Genomic DNA, 16,775 nt, shown 5'->3' on the forward strand with positions numbered 1-16,775 from the left:
GCCGACAAGTGAAGAGAAGTTACCAACCGTGGTGGTCTAGACTTGATTAACAATCCAAGAGTAAGTGTGCATCTTGAAAAAATCTTGCAAATAACATAATTACATTTAATATTAGGAGTGAGATGAGGAAGGAAGAGGCTCCAACAAGGATTTTAAATTTAAATATAGATAGTTTGAAAGGATAAACACTATATTTACCACAGTGACCCGACTGAACTGTTAAAATAAAGACACGCTTTTTAAAAATAATTCCTTTTATCTTTCACTAAAGTGCTTTATAGTTAATGGAGTAACTTTGAAGAGTGGTTGTGATATCTTATTGGGTAATTGTACAGTCAAACAATTGGGTGTGCGAGAGGAAAGCAATATGATACGAAACCTCTTAAAATCTGGAGCCAGTAATTCACAGCACCTGGAAAGGTGCATTCGTTTGGTGATGTAGTTACTGAATTCTAACTTAACTTTCTCCAAAGGTCTGCACAGGACCACAGAATAGCCTTTAGGGGCATTGTGTCCTTAAACCAGTCGTCCATCTCGATCTTAGCTGCACAATTATACTATGTACTTTCTCATTATGTAGTTATAAAAAACTTCTGCACAGTCATTGATTCTGGAGTGCTTGGTGCAAGCCCACGTGGTTAGTAAGTGAAGATGCAAATTCTACACAGGCAGCAACTGATATCAGGGTTGGAATTTGGTCCTTGAAGCTGTGAGGCTCAGCCTTACGCCACCCAATGTTGTTGTAAGGGGCTATCTGCGTATACACTATCAATATGTGGAACATGATAATGGATGTGGCAATCATAAACAAAACAACAAATGCTGGAAATTCAAAATATACATGCTGGAAAGATTCAGCAGCTTGGGCCACATCAATGGGAGGAGAATGAGAGATAGTGTTTCAGGCTGAAGACCCTTCATCAAAATAGACTTGACATAGGGATCTTAGATTTGAATTGTTCGCTCTGCTCCTCTCCCCACGGATGCAGCCTGACCTGCTGAGTATTTCCAGCTTTTTCTGTTCTTTGTAAGTGGATGTTGTATCCAGGCAGAAATGTCTTGCCACTGGATGTCAGTGCAAACTCTGGGGCTTATTCATCAATTAGTTTAGTTTAGATTTGGAGATACAGTTTGGAAAAAGTCTCTTTGGCCCACTGAGTCCACGCCGACCAGCAATCACCAATTCCGTCCCGCACACTCGGGACAATTTACAAAAGCCAATTAACCCACACACCTGCACGTCTTTGGAATGTGGGAGAAAACCCGGAGCACCCGGAGAAAATCCACATGGTCACAGGGAGAACGTGCAAACTCCGTACAGACAGCACCCAAGGTCAGGATCGACGTCCGGGTTGCTGGCATGATAAGGCACCAATTCTACCGCCGCTCCACTGAGCCGCTCAATTAGCGCAAAGGATACTGGGAAAAAAAGAACAAATGTTGGTAAACCTACATTAAATATCACCTTTCCATAAAGATTGATTCTTTTCTTGAAGCCCAAATGGAGCATCATACATTAAATTGGCCTTTGTCCTGGAGTTTCTAAACCTAAGTCTACAATGGTAAGGTGAGCAAATGAGGATGAAATCAAATCCGAGGTAAAAAAGTTACTTTTAAGAGCAGTTAAAGGAAACAAAAGGCCACAAAGAAAGTTTTAACTGTTGTAAAGAATAATACAATAAGTTTTTATAACTATATGGAAGAAAAACGAATGACAAAAGAGGAATTATGCACAGATACAGTATGAATTGTTATGGATGATAAGGAAATTTCACGCTCGCTTAATGAGTATTTTGTATCAACTGAGGACCTGGATTAAGTGCAAACAGCACAAGGCAATCTGAAATTGTCAAGGGATAAACTTAGTAGGTTTAATGTAATTAAGTAATTTTATTGGAGAAAATAATACAACTTGTTACATCAATCTCTGAGACCTGATTGTTTCCACCCCAGTGTATTAAATAGAGAGAACATTTCAGATGCATTAATCATAATCATATTATCCCAAACTTTCTGAAATCAGGAATGTACCTTAGGATAAGAATATTGCAAATTACTACACACCATTATTTTGAACGATGGGAGGGAGAAACCAAATGACAAAAGACACTTCGATTTAGTATAAACTCATTGGAACTTACCGAAATGTTAGTCGTAAAGCTCAGAAACAGGCCTTTCGGCCCACAGTGTCGATGCTGACTATCATGTTCCCATCTACACTAACCCCATTTTCCACCACTTGGTATGTGGCCATCTGTGGCTTGGCGATTCACGTTCTCCTCTAATGTTATGACACACACTTCCTTCAACCGGGAGTACAGAGAAGGTTCACCAGATTGATCCCTGGGATGGCAGGACTTTCATATGAAGAAAGACTGGATAGACTCGGCTTGTACTCGCTGGAATTTAGAAGATTGAGGGGGGATCTTATAGAAACTTACAAAATTCTTAAGGGGTTGGACAGGCTAGATGCAGGAAGATTGTTCCCCAATGTTGGGGAAGTCCAGAACAAGGGGTCACAGTTTAAGGATAAGGGGGAAGTCTTTTAGGACCGAGATGAGAAAGTTTCTTTTCACACAGAGAGTGGTGAATCTGTGGAATTCTTTGCCACAGAAGGTAGTTGAGGCCAGTTCACTGGCTATATTTAAGAGGGAGTTAGATGTGGCCCTTGTGGCTAAAGGGATCAGGGGGTATGGAGAGAAGGCAGGTACGAGATACTGAGTTGGATGATCAGCCATGATCATATTGAATGGCGGTGCAGGCTCGAAGGGCCAAATGGCCTACTCCTGCACCTATTTTCTATGTTTCTATGTAACACACACTTCGTCATTGTGATTTGAAATGGAGTGACAATGTTTTCTGGTTGTGGGGAGGGCTGATGTCTGAACCAACTCTGAGGGCAGTTGCAGGAGTGTTGAGCTCACCACGAGGTTCTTGCCGCCATTACCATAACTGGGATCTGGTGTTGAACACCTTTTCTGCCGCCTTTCTAAGCTTTATATCACCTGCTGATATTACCCTGCATCACACCTCTCCATTGCCCCCTCTCTCAGCGCATGTATATGTATGTACACACTCTCATGCTCACTTTCCCACTCACACGCTCCAAGTCTCTATTAAAGATATCAAAGAAAGCAGTGGTCCTACTCTTGATCCTTGGCGAACACCATCTTCCAGTCTGAAAAGCAATTATTTACCATTACTCTCTACTTTCTGCCCTTCAGTCAATTTCCTGTCTGTGCTGCTACTGATTATTTCATTCTATGGGCGTCATTTAGGTCGATTAGACTTCTGTAAAAGATTTCATCGTTTTTACCAAAGGGGAATGTATTTAAATCTTAATTCTTCACAAATATACTTAATTGGTTTAAAGTGTTTTCTGGTGTTTGTGTTTCAATTTTTCATTCAAAATGATTAATAATTGATTTTTAATGGTTTGATTCATTTTTAATGATTTTTGAACATCTTCCAAATTTTGCAAATGTCAGGGATTCATTAAGATTCAATGGTTTGGAGAGTTTCAGCAGTCTTTGAGTCTCTGGGTGAGAAGCCTGCCTGAGCCAACTGTTAAAATGTTGCTGGGTATTTGGACTCGGCATGAATACAACACAGAAAACAGAATAGTACATGCTACAGTGAAAAGCCTTCGTGGCGTGCTGACCAGTCAGCAGAAAGACACTGCACGATTACAATCGAGCCATTTACAGTGTACAGATACATGATAAGGGAATAATGTTTAGTGCAGGGTAAAGCCAGCAAAGTCCAAGCGTCACCAAAGAGGTAGGTGGTGGTTCAGCACTGCTCTCTGGATGTGGTAGGAAGATGAAACTAAGCTGTGCCTATACAAAAGCCTCCTAAATGCCACTATCACACCTGCTTCCTCCACCACTCCTGACAACGTGTTTCCAACACCCACCACTCTCTGTGTTAAAAAAAAACTTGCCCCAATCATCCCCTTTAATCTTTGCCCCTCTCACCTTAAAGCTTTCCGCTCTTGCCATTGACATTTCCACCCTTGTAAAAAGGTTCTTACTGTCCATCCTATCTTTGCCTCTTATTATTTTACATATTTCTGTCAGGTCTCCCCTCAACCTCTGATGTTCCAGAGAAAACAATCCGAGTTTGTCCAACCTCTCCTGATAGTTAATACCCTTTAATCCAGGCAGCATTCTGGTGAACCTCTACTACTGCTCCCTCTCTAAACCCTCCACATCCTGTAATGGGGCACGCAGTTCACCTAATGCACCTAAACAATGTCCGATAGAACTGCAATGTGACTTACTGACTCTTATTCTCAATGCCCTGACCAATAAAGGCAAGCATACCACACACCATCTTTAACACCCTATCGGCTGCGTGCCATTTTCAGTGAGTTATAGATTTGGACCTTGGAATCCCACTGTTCATCAATGCTGTTGAGTGTCCTGCCATTAACTGTATACTTTCCCCTTACATTTGACCTCTCAAGGTGCAACACCTCCCATTTCCCTGCCTTCATCTCCATCTATCATTTCTCCGCCCGTTTCTGCAACTGATCTATGTCCCACAGTATGATTTGACAGCCTTCCACTCTGTCCTGGATTATCTCGACTTCCAGTCTTGAACAATGGAACAATATTGGCCCACTCTCCAGTCCTCTGCGACCTCACCAGTCGCTGCAAAAATTGTTGCCAAGACCCCTGCAATCTCCTTTCTTCCCTCTGGATGTGGGATAGATCATGTTGGGGCCTGGGGATTTATCCACCTTAAGGCTCTTCAAGAGCTCCAACTCCACCTCCTACTTGATCTCAAACTGCCCAAACATACACATAATCCCCACACTGATCTCTCTGTCCTCCATGCTGAATAGAGATACAAAGCACTTGTTTAATCCTTCTCCTACATTCTCAGACGGCAAATATAAATTCCCTCTTTTATCCTTGAGTCACCTTTTCCCAGGTCACCCTCCTGTTTTTAATTACATATAAAAAGTCTTTAATCTGGCTCCCCAATGACATTTCATGGCCCCTTTTTGCCCTTCGAATTGCCTACTTGAGTTTTTTCCTGCTTGTGTTATATTCCTCTTTTTCATCTTTCTAAACCTTACATATGCTTCCTATTTCTTTTTGACCAAATTTCCAACCTCTTTGGTCATCCAAGGTCCCTTGCCTTGCCATCCTTATCTCTGCAATTTACTGGAATACGCCGATCATTAACTCTGATCAGCTGACCTTTAAACAACTCCCATGTGTCAGATGTGGACTTAAGCACAATAACAACTGCTCCCAATTTACTCTCCCCAGCTCCTACCTAATAATCTACCCGACCACAATTTAGTACCTTTCCCCAAAATCCAGACTTATCCCAATCCAGATCTACCTTGTAACCTGTTACCACAATGCTCATCCACTGAAACATCAGTCACCTGGTCGGACTTGTTTCCCAATACGAGGTCCAGTATGGTCCCTCCCTCCGTTAGTTGGACTCTCACATACTGTTTCTGGAAACCCTCTTGGATTCACTTAACAAACACTGCCCCGCCAATGCCTTTGTGCAGTTAGTAAATCCTAATCAATACTGGGGAAGTTGAAGTCAATGCAGAGGCGAAGAATGATGCTTCAGATGTACACAACTTTGGTGAGCTCCCTGCTAACGCAATACATTCATCTCTAAGCACCAATTAATAGGGAAGATGGAAGGCACAGGGACGTAACACTCCAGCCCCTCAAGCCTGCCACGTCCCTCAGGGAGGCAATGCCGTTTCTGGTTGTCACTCCAGTTCTGCATCCCCGCAGATATCTTCAAGTTAAAATCCAGTAGTCCAGAAAATCTCATTGTCAGGCTTCACCATTGACCCAAGCATGCTAGATTAACGGAGTTTTACTGGAGTCACTGGAAAACACTTTCAAACCTATTGTAATACAGGGAAAGATTAAATTTCCAAACAAAATATAATTTAATTAATGTAGCATTTTTTACGAACTGAAGTGTTGCGTGAGCACTTCACATTTGCATGGTAATTGAATATCGTAAATTCACAGTGAGCTGTACAACAAATCTGTTCCATAAATACCTCGGCAAAAGAGGTTGTTATTTTCATAAGCATTACAGGCTGGCAGCTAAATTTAGTATTCAAAATGTCATGTCAATAATTTTTATATTTTCACCTTGTGTCAGTCAAATCTTGCCTTGGTTCTGTACATGTTAAATGCATTACAGCTTTAAGTGAATTATTTAGTCCGAGTAATGGAAAACTTCAAATCATTCCTTTCGATTCTACAAGTATTGTTGTTTTAAAACCATATATTACAAGATTTAAAAACTTTATGCCTGTACCTGTTTGGACAGAAGATAGACATGCTGGAGTAACTCAGCAGGACAGGCAGCATCTCTGGAGAGAAGGAATGGGTGACATTTCGGACCGAGAGCCTTCGTCTGAAGAAGGGTCTTGACCCGAAATGTCACCTATTCCTTCTCTCCAGAGATGCTGCCTGTCCCGCTGAGTTACTCCAGCATTATGTGTCTATCTTCGGTCTAAACCAGCATCTGCAGTACCTTCCTACACACTACCTGTTTGGACCCATTGCAGGATGTCCCCATGTTATGACGGTAAACTGAGGTCAGCAACAAAGAAAATCTGTGTGGGATAGGATCACAGAAAGAGCATTGGTGGGAGAACGAGCAGGCGTGGGCAAAACAGCCTCGAACTGGCCTCACTGGCCCAGTGAATGAGTCTGCCCCGAGCTCCCAGCTCTGCTCCGCTCGACCCAGCCCCCGGCTGTTGCAGCTCAGGGTGCAGTGTGCGAGAAGGCACGCGGAAATACTCTGTTCCCACCGGCTGAAGATGTCTGAAGATGCCTGCAGCCCAGCCACAGCCAGGAGATCCATCCCATACATCCCGCCAATCCATCCCATACATCCCGCCAATCCATCCCATACATCCCGCCAATCCATCCCAATACATCCCGCCAATCCATCCCATACATCCCGCCAATCCATCCCATACATCCCGCCAATCCATCCCATACATCCCGCCAATCCATCCCAATACATCCCGCCAATCCATCCCATACATCCCGCCAATCCATCCCATACATCCCGCCAATCCATCCCATACATCCCGCCAATCCATCCCAATACATCCCGCCAATCCATCCCATACATCCCGCCAATCCATCCCATACATCCCGCCAATCCATCCCATACATCCCGCCAATCCATCCCATACATCCCGCCAATCCATCCCATACATCCCGCCAATCCATCCCAATACATCCCGCCAATCCATCCCATACATCCCGCCAATCCATCCCAATACATCCTGCCAATCCATCCCATACATCCCGCCAATCCATCCCATACATCCCGCCAATCCATCCCATACATCCCGCCAATCCATCCCAATACATCCCGCCAATCCATCCCAATACATCCCGCCAATCCATCCCATACATCCCGCCAATCCATCCCAATACATCCCGCCAATCCATCCCAATACATCCCGCCAATCCATCCCATACATCCCGCCAATCCATCCCAATACATCCCGCCAATCCATCCCAATACATCCCGCCAATCCATCCCATACATCCCGCCAATCCATCCCATACATCCCACCAATCCATCCCATTCATCCCACCAATCCATCCCAATACATCCCACCATTCCATACCATTCATCCCGCCAATCCATCCCAATACATCCCGCCAATCCATCCCAATACATCCCGCCAATCCATCCCATACATCCCGCCAATCCATCCCATACATCCCACCAATCCATCCCATTCATCCCACCAATCCATCCCATACATCCCGCCAATCCATCCCATACATCCCACCAATCCATCCCATACATTCTGCCAATCCATCCCATTCATCCCACCAATCCATCCCATTCATCCCACCAATCCATCCCAATACATCCCACCAATCCATACCATTCATCCCACCAATCCATCCCATTCATCCCACCAATCCATCCCATACATCCCGCCAATACATCCCATACATCCCGCCAATCCATCCCGTTCATCCCGCCAATCCATCCCATTCATCCCACCAATCCATCCCACCAATCCATCCCATTCATCCCAATCCATCCCATTCATCCTACCAATCCATACCATTCATCCCACCAATCCATCCCATACATCCCGCCAATTCATCCCATCAGTCTTCCAAACGCTTGTCCACATGTAGAGGATGTCCATAAACCAGGAACTGTACTTGGATAGGAAAGGCGGGGAGAGACACAGGCATAGATATGCATCAAGGTCAGCAGACAGGAGGTGGACTGAAGGGACTGTTGCTGTGCTGATTCTATGATTTTGTGATCTGACTTGCATACATGTAGTGTACATGTTATGCATATCTTACACCACGTGCATGGAATAATAAATATGATTGTACTGTGTGTTTCACATTAAATTTTTGTGCAAACATAATGCCTGGGATTTTTCCAACGGGTGAAATCTGCTTTCTCTGAAATTCTCCAGTGCAGCTGCAGTTTCCTTGCCCCTTCCGCCAGTGCGCAGTGGAAGCTGCTCTGGATAACTTCCCAGGCTTTGTGTACTTGCTCAAAACGATTGTCCTGTTCTTTTTCCAAAGGGCGAAATTCCACAGAAATGACTCCCCTCCTCCAGGCAAGCGTGGAGGTTCTGGAGAGCCTTCAACTGCAAATGGACCGTGGTGAAGCAAGCAACCAGAATTCTGGTAAGTCAGCACCAGAATTCAGTGGTTAATGGAAAGTGTCCACATCTGGGCCCTGGATACGATTCATTGGTTGTACGGTGATACAGGCAAGTGATCTGTAAGTTTTGTTGCAATTCTGTGAGCTTAAAATCAGGTCTGGATGGTGGACTGAAAGTCGCTTACCTGCAGTTTTAGTTTCAGAGGTTCAGAGGGGAAACAGGCACTTCGGCCCAACCAGCGATCACCTTGGACACTAACGTTATCCTACACACTAGGGACAAATCTTTCTAACAACTTAGCGAAGCCACTTAACCTACAAACTCTGTATGTCTTTGGAGTGTGGGAGGAAACCGGAGCACCCAGAGAAAACCCACGGGGTCTCAGGGAAAACGTACCCACCCCGTACAGACATCACCTGTACTCAGGATCGAACCCGGGTCTCTGGAGCCGTAAGGCAGCAACTCTACCACTAGACTACTGTGCCGCCCTTGACCAGTAAACATGACAACGTTTCAACCTAAGTCAGCAAGTTCAAGACATGAAAGGTGAAACGTGGTTGAACGATCTAAAACAACAGTGCGTAGAACTTCCTTACAGTTTGAAATGAATGCAATTTGCTGACTATTGATTCAGCTGCCATTTGAATGTTAGGTGCTGAATGAGTTGGTTAACTTATCCCAAATCACCAAGGAACAATAATAATGCACCAACCAACCAACGGCACAGCTAATGGAACCACTGCTTCAAGGCCCCAGTGGCCCAGGTTCAGTCCTGATCTCCAGTGCTCTATGAGGAGTTCCCATCTTGTCCCTGAGACTTCATGCGTTTTCCCTAGAAATTTTAGCTTCCTTCGCCATCCCAAAGAACTGCAGGATGGTAGGTTTATGAGACACTGTTACTTGCCTCCTCTATAGATGAGCTAAAATATGGAGGGGGGGGTTGAGGGGAAAGTAAAAATGGAATTAGTACAGCATTAGTGCAGATGGATGGTTAATGGTCAGCACGGACTTGGTGGACTAAAGGATCTGTTTCGAAACACTACAACACATTATTGGTTAAAAGCACAATGTTAGTATATGTGCACAGATGTATTGAGAGTTTACTACTTCCTTCACTTTAAGCAGTTGAATAGTAGATCGCTAATTGGCAGGGTGAGCGGACAGAACTTGCTCCAAAGCTGTGGTCTATGTCACTTTGGATCAGTTCTAGTGGTTGGTGACTATTAATTTATAATAATGCAATTTAGCAGATGATGAAAATGTTTAAAAGTGTTCATTAAGAAACATAGGATGAGGCCATTCGGCCTAAGAGCTGACAAACCCGTAGCTTTGAATTGTTAGTTTATTATATTTACAAAGAGTGATTAACAAAATTCAGAGCCCACACAATCTCATCCTCGTGACCAATATGGTTGAGTTAATCCACTTTATCCCTTAGGGTGTAAGAGTTATCTTCTGGAAAGGCGGTGAACTGATTTGTAGCAGATTATCTGTTTCATCTGGATGGAAAAATCCCTTTTGTACTTCACAGAATGGCTGTAATCTCCTTTATTATCAAAGTAGCCACCGTGTTTAATCTCTCTGAGAAATCCTTCGCAAGCCCCGGACCTGAATCAGAATGATTTTAATTTCCTCAAAGCCAATGTTCAACCTTTGTGGCATGGCATTAAGTTTGAGTTCTCCCATTGATATAAATGTGTGGCATTTTCTCTCGCTCCCAGTGGTGTGGGTCTTATCCATCCAGAAGCATAATGGTCATCTTCACCGCACGGGGAGCAACACTAGCACATGACTTTTGTCAACCTTTGACTCCATCAATCAGTAGGCACTGCAGACCACTCTACTCAAATTCAAGTGCCAACAGAAATTAATCTCCATTTTATGCTTGTTCTATGATGGCTTCCAAGCAATAATCCTGAGCAAAGGGTCTGCACCAACCAAAGACGTAAGGTTTGTAGGCTAATTGGCCTGGTAAAATTGTAAATTGTCCCGAGCGTGTGTAGGATAATGTTAGTGTGTTTGGGGATCGCTGGTCGTCATGAACACGGTGGGCTGAAGGGCCTATTTCCGCACTGTATCTGTAAATCTAAACACAGCCCCTCACAATGTTGGCTGATAGTGTAGACTGATGTCAAGCAAAACTGATGGAAGGAGTTGGGATGTGGCTGACTCAGAGCATAATTGAAGGATGGAACATGTCTGGTGTAAATGGGCAAATGTCTCTGGATGCTACGTTGCAGAAGTGGATGCAGGCAATGTGTCTGGAGCTCTATTCAGAGTTAAATAATATGCCGAGGTTGTGCAGTATCTGATTCAGCTTGAGACCGTGGTACAAAATTTGTAATAAACCTTACTAAGTTTGTGCTCTGTGCTATTCCCATCTCCATCTGCCTGCAGCTTCAAATAACCTTGCCCTCTATGCTCCATCTTAGCCAACCTCACTGTCTCTGTCACCTCTAAACTCCATTGTAAAATCCTCCGAGACTGGATGCCCATTGCCAAGTATTGTCCCATTCGATTCAGAAAATGTGAACAGTAACTCTCTTCGTAAGCACTGGCCCTTGTCTTTGAATACTTAACCAGAGATATCAATATCTGGTACGGTATGTTTAAAATAAATATGTGTCCTGTTGTTTAGGAATCAATAAGGTTGTCAGTCTGGCACTCCTTGAAAAGTCCTGAAGGTTGATAGTGCATTCCTTCAGAGAAACCCCATTCAAAACTAGAGGAAATAGTAACATCAAACTAGTGGTGCGGTAATTAGAAATAAACCGAGATTGGTCGATTGTGGGACAAAGGATTCACGGGACAGGAAGCTGGTGCAGGAAACTGGTTCTGAGGGAGAAGCTCAGACATGACTTTATTGAAAGATGAAGCAGGTACAAGGGTCTGAATGGCCTATCCCTGCTCCTTTTTCTTATGTTATATCCCTGGTGGAATCGGAAAGCAGGTGGCTGGTGGATTCGGGGTAAGAAGCTGAGCACAGTTGCCTTCTGCAGAGAAGACTCGAACTAAGCTGGGAGATGTCAAAATAGTTAGCTCAGAAAGGGCACCAAATGAGGTACCAAATCAATTACAAAGTAATGTGGGTTGGCCGATGGACGAGAAGCAAAGGTAGCAAACATTAACCAGCAAATTGTTGAAAGACAAACTGGATGCATTGTCAGTTTTGGTTCCAAACAGTGAAGCAGCCACTCTGAATTAAAGCAGGCTCCATGTGTGAAAGAGAAATAACTGACATTTGTAGGGTAGCACATCTGTGAGTGAAAGATGAAATGGGGGTCTGTACGGAGATTGTACGTTCTCCCTGTGATTGCCTGCGTTTTCTCGGGGAGCTCCAGTTTCCTCCCAGACTCCAAAGACGTACAGATTTGTAGGTTAATTGGCTTCGGTAAAAAATTATAAATTGTCCTTAGTGTGTAGGATAGTGCTAATGTACGGGATCGCTAGTCGGCGCGGATTCGGTGGGCTGAAGGGCCTGTTTCCATGCTGTATCTCTAAAGTCTAAAGGTGGATTTCAGAAGTTACAGAAAGCATGGCCAACAAAGCAGTGTCTTTCAAAGAAGGAAACTAGTCACGCTGTACTGAGCTCGGCAAACAAAGTTATTTTATTATTGGATAATGAAAGTTGTCATCGGCATCATGAATCAATAAGCTGAGCATAAAAAAACACCACAGTCACCACCAGCAGAAAGACAAAATGTTTTAGACAAGAGTTTCCCACCTCACAAAACCAAGTCGGTGTTTTGGAGCAGGGAGTTGAATGAATGAAGTCCACTGTTGGCCAGGACAGATGGCAATGAGGGACTTGCTCACGAAGGTTTAAGCTGCGTGTCTAACGAGGGGAGGCATAGAACAGAGAGGACATCCCAGCAAAGGGCAACATGGTGCTGTCTGTCTATCTTCTGCACGAGGTGGCACTGACTGTCCCTAATGGAATCTTCAACAGACGTTGGAATTCCCAGCCTGGAGTTGCCAGAGGATCTGAGCGGTGGTGTTAGATGGATTTGAGGATAAAGTGAATCAGCATTAGAAAGGGCCCAAGGTACTGCAGTAGGGATTTGGTCCACTTTAGTACATTCACAGCAACATGTGTGGATATGTATTGCAAGTTCAGGCACTGATGCAACCCTTGTAAGGGGTGATATTGGGGCCTTATGGATTAAGACATCAGTATAGCTGAAACTGCTGATATGGGAACATTCAAATCAAAATTTGCTCAGCACAGCTAAAGCCATAAGCAAGGAAGCCGGGATACAGCACTGATCAGAGTGCTAGGACTTCCCATTGCAGATACATGGATGAAGACACAGTGGAGTCTGCCAAAGTCAAAATAAAGCTCAGGCGAGAATGTGAACAGTGCTGGGTACAGGAGCCGCAAAGCTGTTAGAAACTCATGTGGTGGAGGAGACCTTTCTAAAAAACCACGTGGCCTCCAGAAACCAGGCAATCCTGGAGGCAATGCCATTGATTCAGGGCGGGACACAAGTCCACATTCAGGAACCAAGAAAGAAGTTGGTGACAAAGTGGGTTGGAAACAAAAGTGCGATTAGAAATAGTGGCCCTTCCAGTGAAACAGGGGCTGTATATCCTGTCATTCCATTTTTTGTTGTTATATTTTTTCCAATCGCAGTTGATTAGGAAACTTCAGAGTAGAGTGCCTTAGTTTGAGGAAGAACAACAAGCAAAACTAAAGCTGAGAAATTGAACTCAGATTGGGATCCATCAAGGATCCAGCTTTCAAGATGGGTCACAGTTGCTGACAATTGGCAGTGGGTCAGATACAGCAGGAACAGGTTGCAATACTGGTTGTAATACTGGAAGCCACCCGCCTTCTGGTTCCACATGGTAATACTGGCATTCATTTTTTTATTTGTCTTCCAGATTTTCCTGAAATTTTCCATCTTCCTTTATCTGCGCTTGTGCAGAAGATTTTTAGATTTAATCAATGCATTTTAAAATTTGTAATGGATATTCAACTTCGACACCTGTGACCAAGCGAGGGGCTTTTTGAATTTCTGAATGCGGCTGGAAATCGCGGACAACATGATCAAGAGTTGCTAATCGTTAGCAGAAGTGAAGCGTGAATGGAGATCCAGCCACAGGGTGCCACCTGGCCCAATACAACCCGGATAAAACAGATGGTTCATTGTACCTTGCTCCTGGTCGTGGAATATTCCATTTATCAACGCGTCGTGAACTTATCTCTAAAATTCCTTCTTTTAATCACCATATTCAGCACTTTTCCTGCTTTTGTGTGCTAGGGCTAGACTAGGTGTAGAAGAACTGCACATCCTCTCAATGTACTTTGCTGAAGATCGTCAGCCTTCCCTGCAATTGGATTAATTCCTGAAACAACTCTGGAAAGCTGTCAAAAGGACACTAAAGAAACAAATTGTTTTCTTTTATCCAAGCGAATGCATAGGAATGTACATTTTAAGCATTTGGAGGAGTAATTTAAACAGATATGTATTGTGCGTACATGCTTAATTATATTTTTTGGGGGGGAGATGGGGCTTAAACTCTGCTCCACTTCAACACTTATGGAGTCATTGAGTCCTACAACATGGACACACACCTTTCGGCCCAACTTGCCCACACCAACCAACATGTCCCATCTACCCCGTTCCTGCCTTCTCCCCATACCCCCTGACTCCGCTATCATTAAGAGCTCAATCTAACTCTCTCTTGAAAGCATCCAGAGAATTGGCCTCCACTGCCTTCTGAGGCAGAGCATTCCACAGATTTACAACTCTCTAAGTGAAAAAGTTTTTCCTCATCTCTGTTCTAAATGGCCTACCCCTTATTCTTAAACTGTGGTCCCTGGTTCTGAACTCCCCCAACATTGGGAACATGTTTCCTGCCTCTAGCGTGTCCAATCCTTTAATAATCTGAACAGGGTGGGGGAGAGGCAACAGTTCAACTGCTCACTTTCTCGCTGGGAGATGACACCAGTCTGTCAGCACAGGTGATCCACCTCTTAATGATTGGAACAAAACACAACACATTGGGCGGTCACGGTGGTGCAGCGGTAGAGTTGCTGCCTTACAGTGAATGCAGCGCCAGACACATAGGTTCCATCCCGACTATGGGTGCTTTCTTGTGTGGAGTTTGTACGTTCTCCCCGTGACCTGTGTGGGTTGTCTCCGAGATCTTCGGTTTCCTCCCACACTCCAAAGACGTAGGTTAATTGGCTTGGTATATGTAAAAATTGTACTTACTGGGTGTAGGATAGTGTTAATGTGCGGGGATCGCTGGTCGGCACGGACCTGGTGGGCCGAAGGGCCTGTTTCCACGCTGTATCTCTAAACTAAACTAAACTAAACTAAAGCAACAAAAATTTACTTCCAAGCCTCAACTAAGCAGCTGCCTGTTTACTCCAAGCATGAATTTCACTTTGCATAGACATTGATTCCAACAGATTAACAAGATTAAAGTTATAATCTTCAAACGTTGTCTTCAGGACACAGGTTGATAGCAGAATAGGGGGAATTTTAGCAGGGGGTGAGCACTTGAGGGAACGCAAAGGGTGAGTCCAGTTCTAACTCACCTGCTGGAGAGCAGCAGGACCCATGAGGTGAATAAGGCCATTGATTTAGATGGAGGACCTCAGTACTGCAGATGCAATAAATAATCTGCTCAAGGAATACTGGGGATGGGAAGCATCTGTGGAAGGAAATGGACAATCAATGTTTCGGGTCGGGACCCTTCATCTGGACTGAAATAGTAGAGGGGAGATGGCCAGTTAAAGAGGTAACGGGCAAGTGGTGGGGCAAGAGCTGGCAAGCGGTCAGTGGATCCGGGTGGAGAGCGGCTGATTGTTCGATGGAGTCAGGTGGTGGAGGAAAGGGTGGAGATAGTGACAGAGGCTAGGGGATGATAGGTGGAGGCAACAAAGAGCTACAGGTGCTGTCCCAATAGGAAAGGAATGGGGATGGGACACCTTGTAGAGATTGGATGTGAACACCCCTCAAGCTCAAGGATTGGAGATGGGTTCCCTTCCTCACTAGGTCATGTTTTGGAAGCTTAGGGATTCCTGGGTTTTCCCCTCCACCACCACCCCATGTGTGGACTGCTCCACTGAATATGCAGACCGAGTGTCAGAGTATCTGACCTGGTCACAGATCACAACTCCTTCCCTGCCCATGAGATGATCGCATCGATCTGCCCCATTCCCTTCACCTCTCCAGCACCACATTAGAATTGGAATCAGTTGTGTATCATGCTAAAGTAACTGTTCAACACGGTTACTTCAAAAGTCCAAATTGTTCTCATGCTGAGCATAAAACTGCTGGGTTGGCTGTGCGTTCTGAATCGTTGGCTATGTGCAACTCTGTACCAGTGGGAAAGGGTCACAGGTGTAGGCAGATATCCAATAGTGCAGTTGTTTGTGTAATATTCATACTTAGAATTTGCCATTTGTCTTGTCCATACCTGAAATAAAGATGCTTGACGATTGAAGGTCCTCTTGTGTTGTAACTGGGATCTGGAATGCCTATGGATGGTTGGGTGGGTGATGATTGTCTTCTGCATTCTCAGAGCCTCCCTGTAGCGCCCCACTTGTGGCTTGTTCATCCCCATTCCTTCCCGTTCTCATTACCAGCAGCCAGATGACCTCGCTTATTCTGAGCTGTAGCTGCAGGGATTTGCAATACCTGCATTGTAGGATGCACAGCTCAGAGAAATTCCAAGCCGTCATCTACATCATCTCCTGCAAAACTCATCTTTTGTTGCACCAGAGACCCGGGTTCGATACTGACTACGGGTGCCTTCTGCACAAAGTCTGTATAATTCTCCATGTGACCGTGTGGGATTTCTCCGGGTGCTCCGGTTTCCTCCCACATTCCAAAGACGTGCAGGTTCGTAGGTTATTTGGCTTCTGTAAATTGTCCCTAGTGTGTTGGACAGAACAAGTGCATGGGAATGTTCGTTGGTCGGCGTGGACTTGGTGGGCCGAAGGGCCTGTTTCCACGCTGTATCTCTAAAGGAAACTAAAACTAAGATGTTGCATTCAACAAGCAAACTGCTGAAAAAAAACTAGCGAGCCAGGCATCATCCATCTATGGAAGGAAATGGTCGAGATTAAGCGCCTGGGCCCAAGACA

The 16,775-nt window shown here is 44.5% G+C and overlaps 1 protein-coding gene across 2 annotated transcripts in view; it reads left to right on the forward strand.

The window, feature by feature from the left end:
* The window catches only part of trim44 (tripartite motif containing 44), a 77,816-nt gene extending 61,684 nt beyond the window's left edge, over nt 1-16,132 (forward strand). For both annotated transcript variants that reach the window (XM_078415080.1, XM_078415078.1), the window contains 2 exons: nt 8,589-8,693; nt 13,556-16,132. In XM_078415080.1, coding sequence (XP_078271206.1) covers nt 8,589-8,673 — 85 coding nt within the window. In that variant the 3' untranslated portion in view covers nt 8,674-8,693; nt 13,556-16,132. The remainder of the gene's footprint in view (nt 1-8,588; nt 8,694-13,555) is intronic.
* The last annotated feature ends 643 nt before the right edge of the window (nt 16,133-16,775 follow it).

This window comes from Rhinoraja longicauda, chromosome 18, assembly GCF_053455715.1.
Source record: "Rhinoraja longicauda isolate Sanriku21f chromosome 18, sRhiLon1.1, whole genome shotgun sequence".
Lineage (NCBI taxonomy): Eukaryota > Metazoa > Chordata > Chondrichthyes > Rajiformes > Arhynchobatidae > Rhinoraja > Rhinoraja longicauda.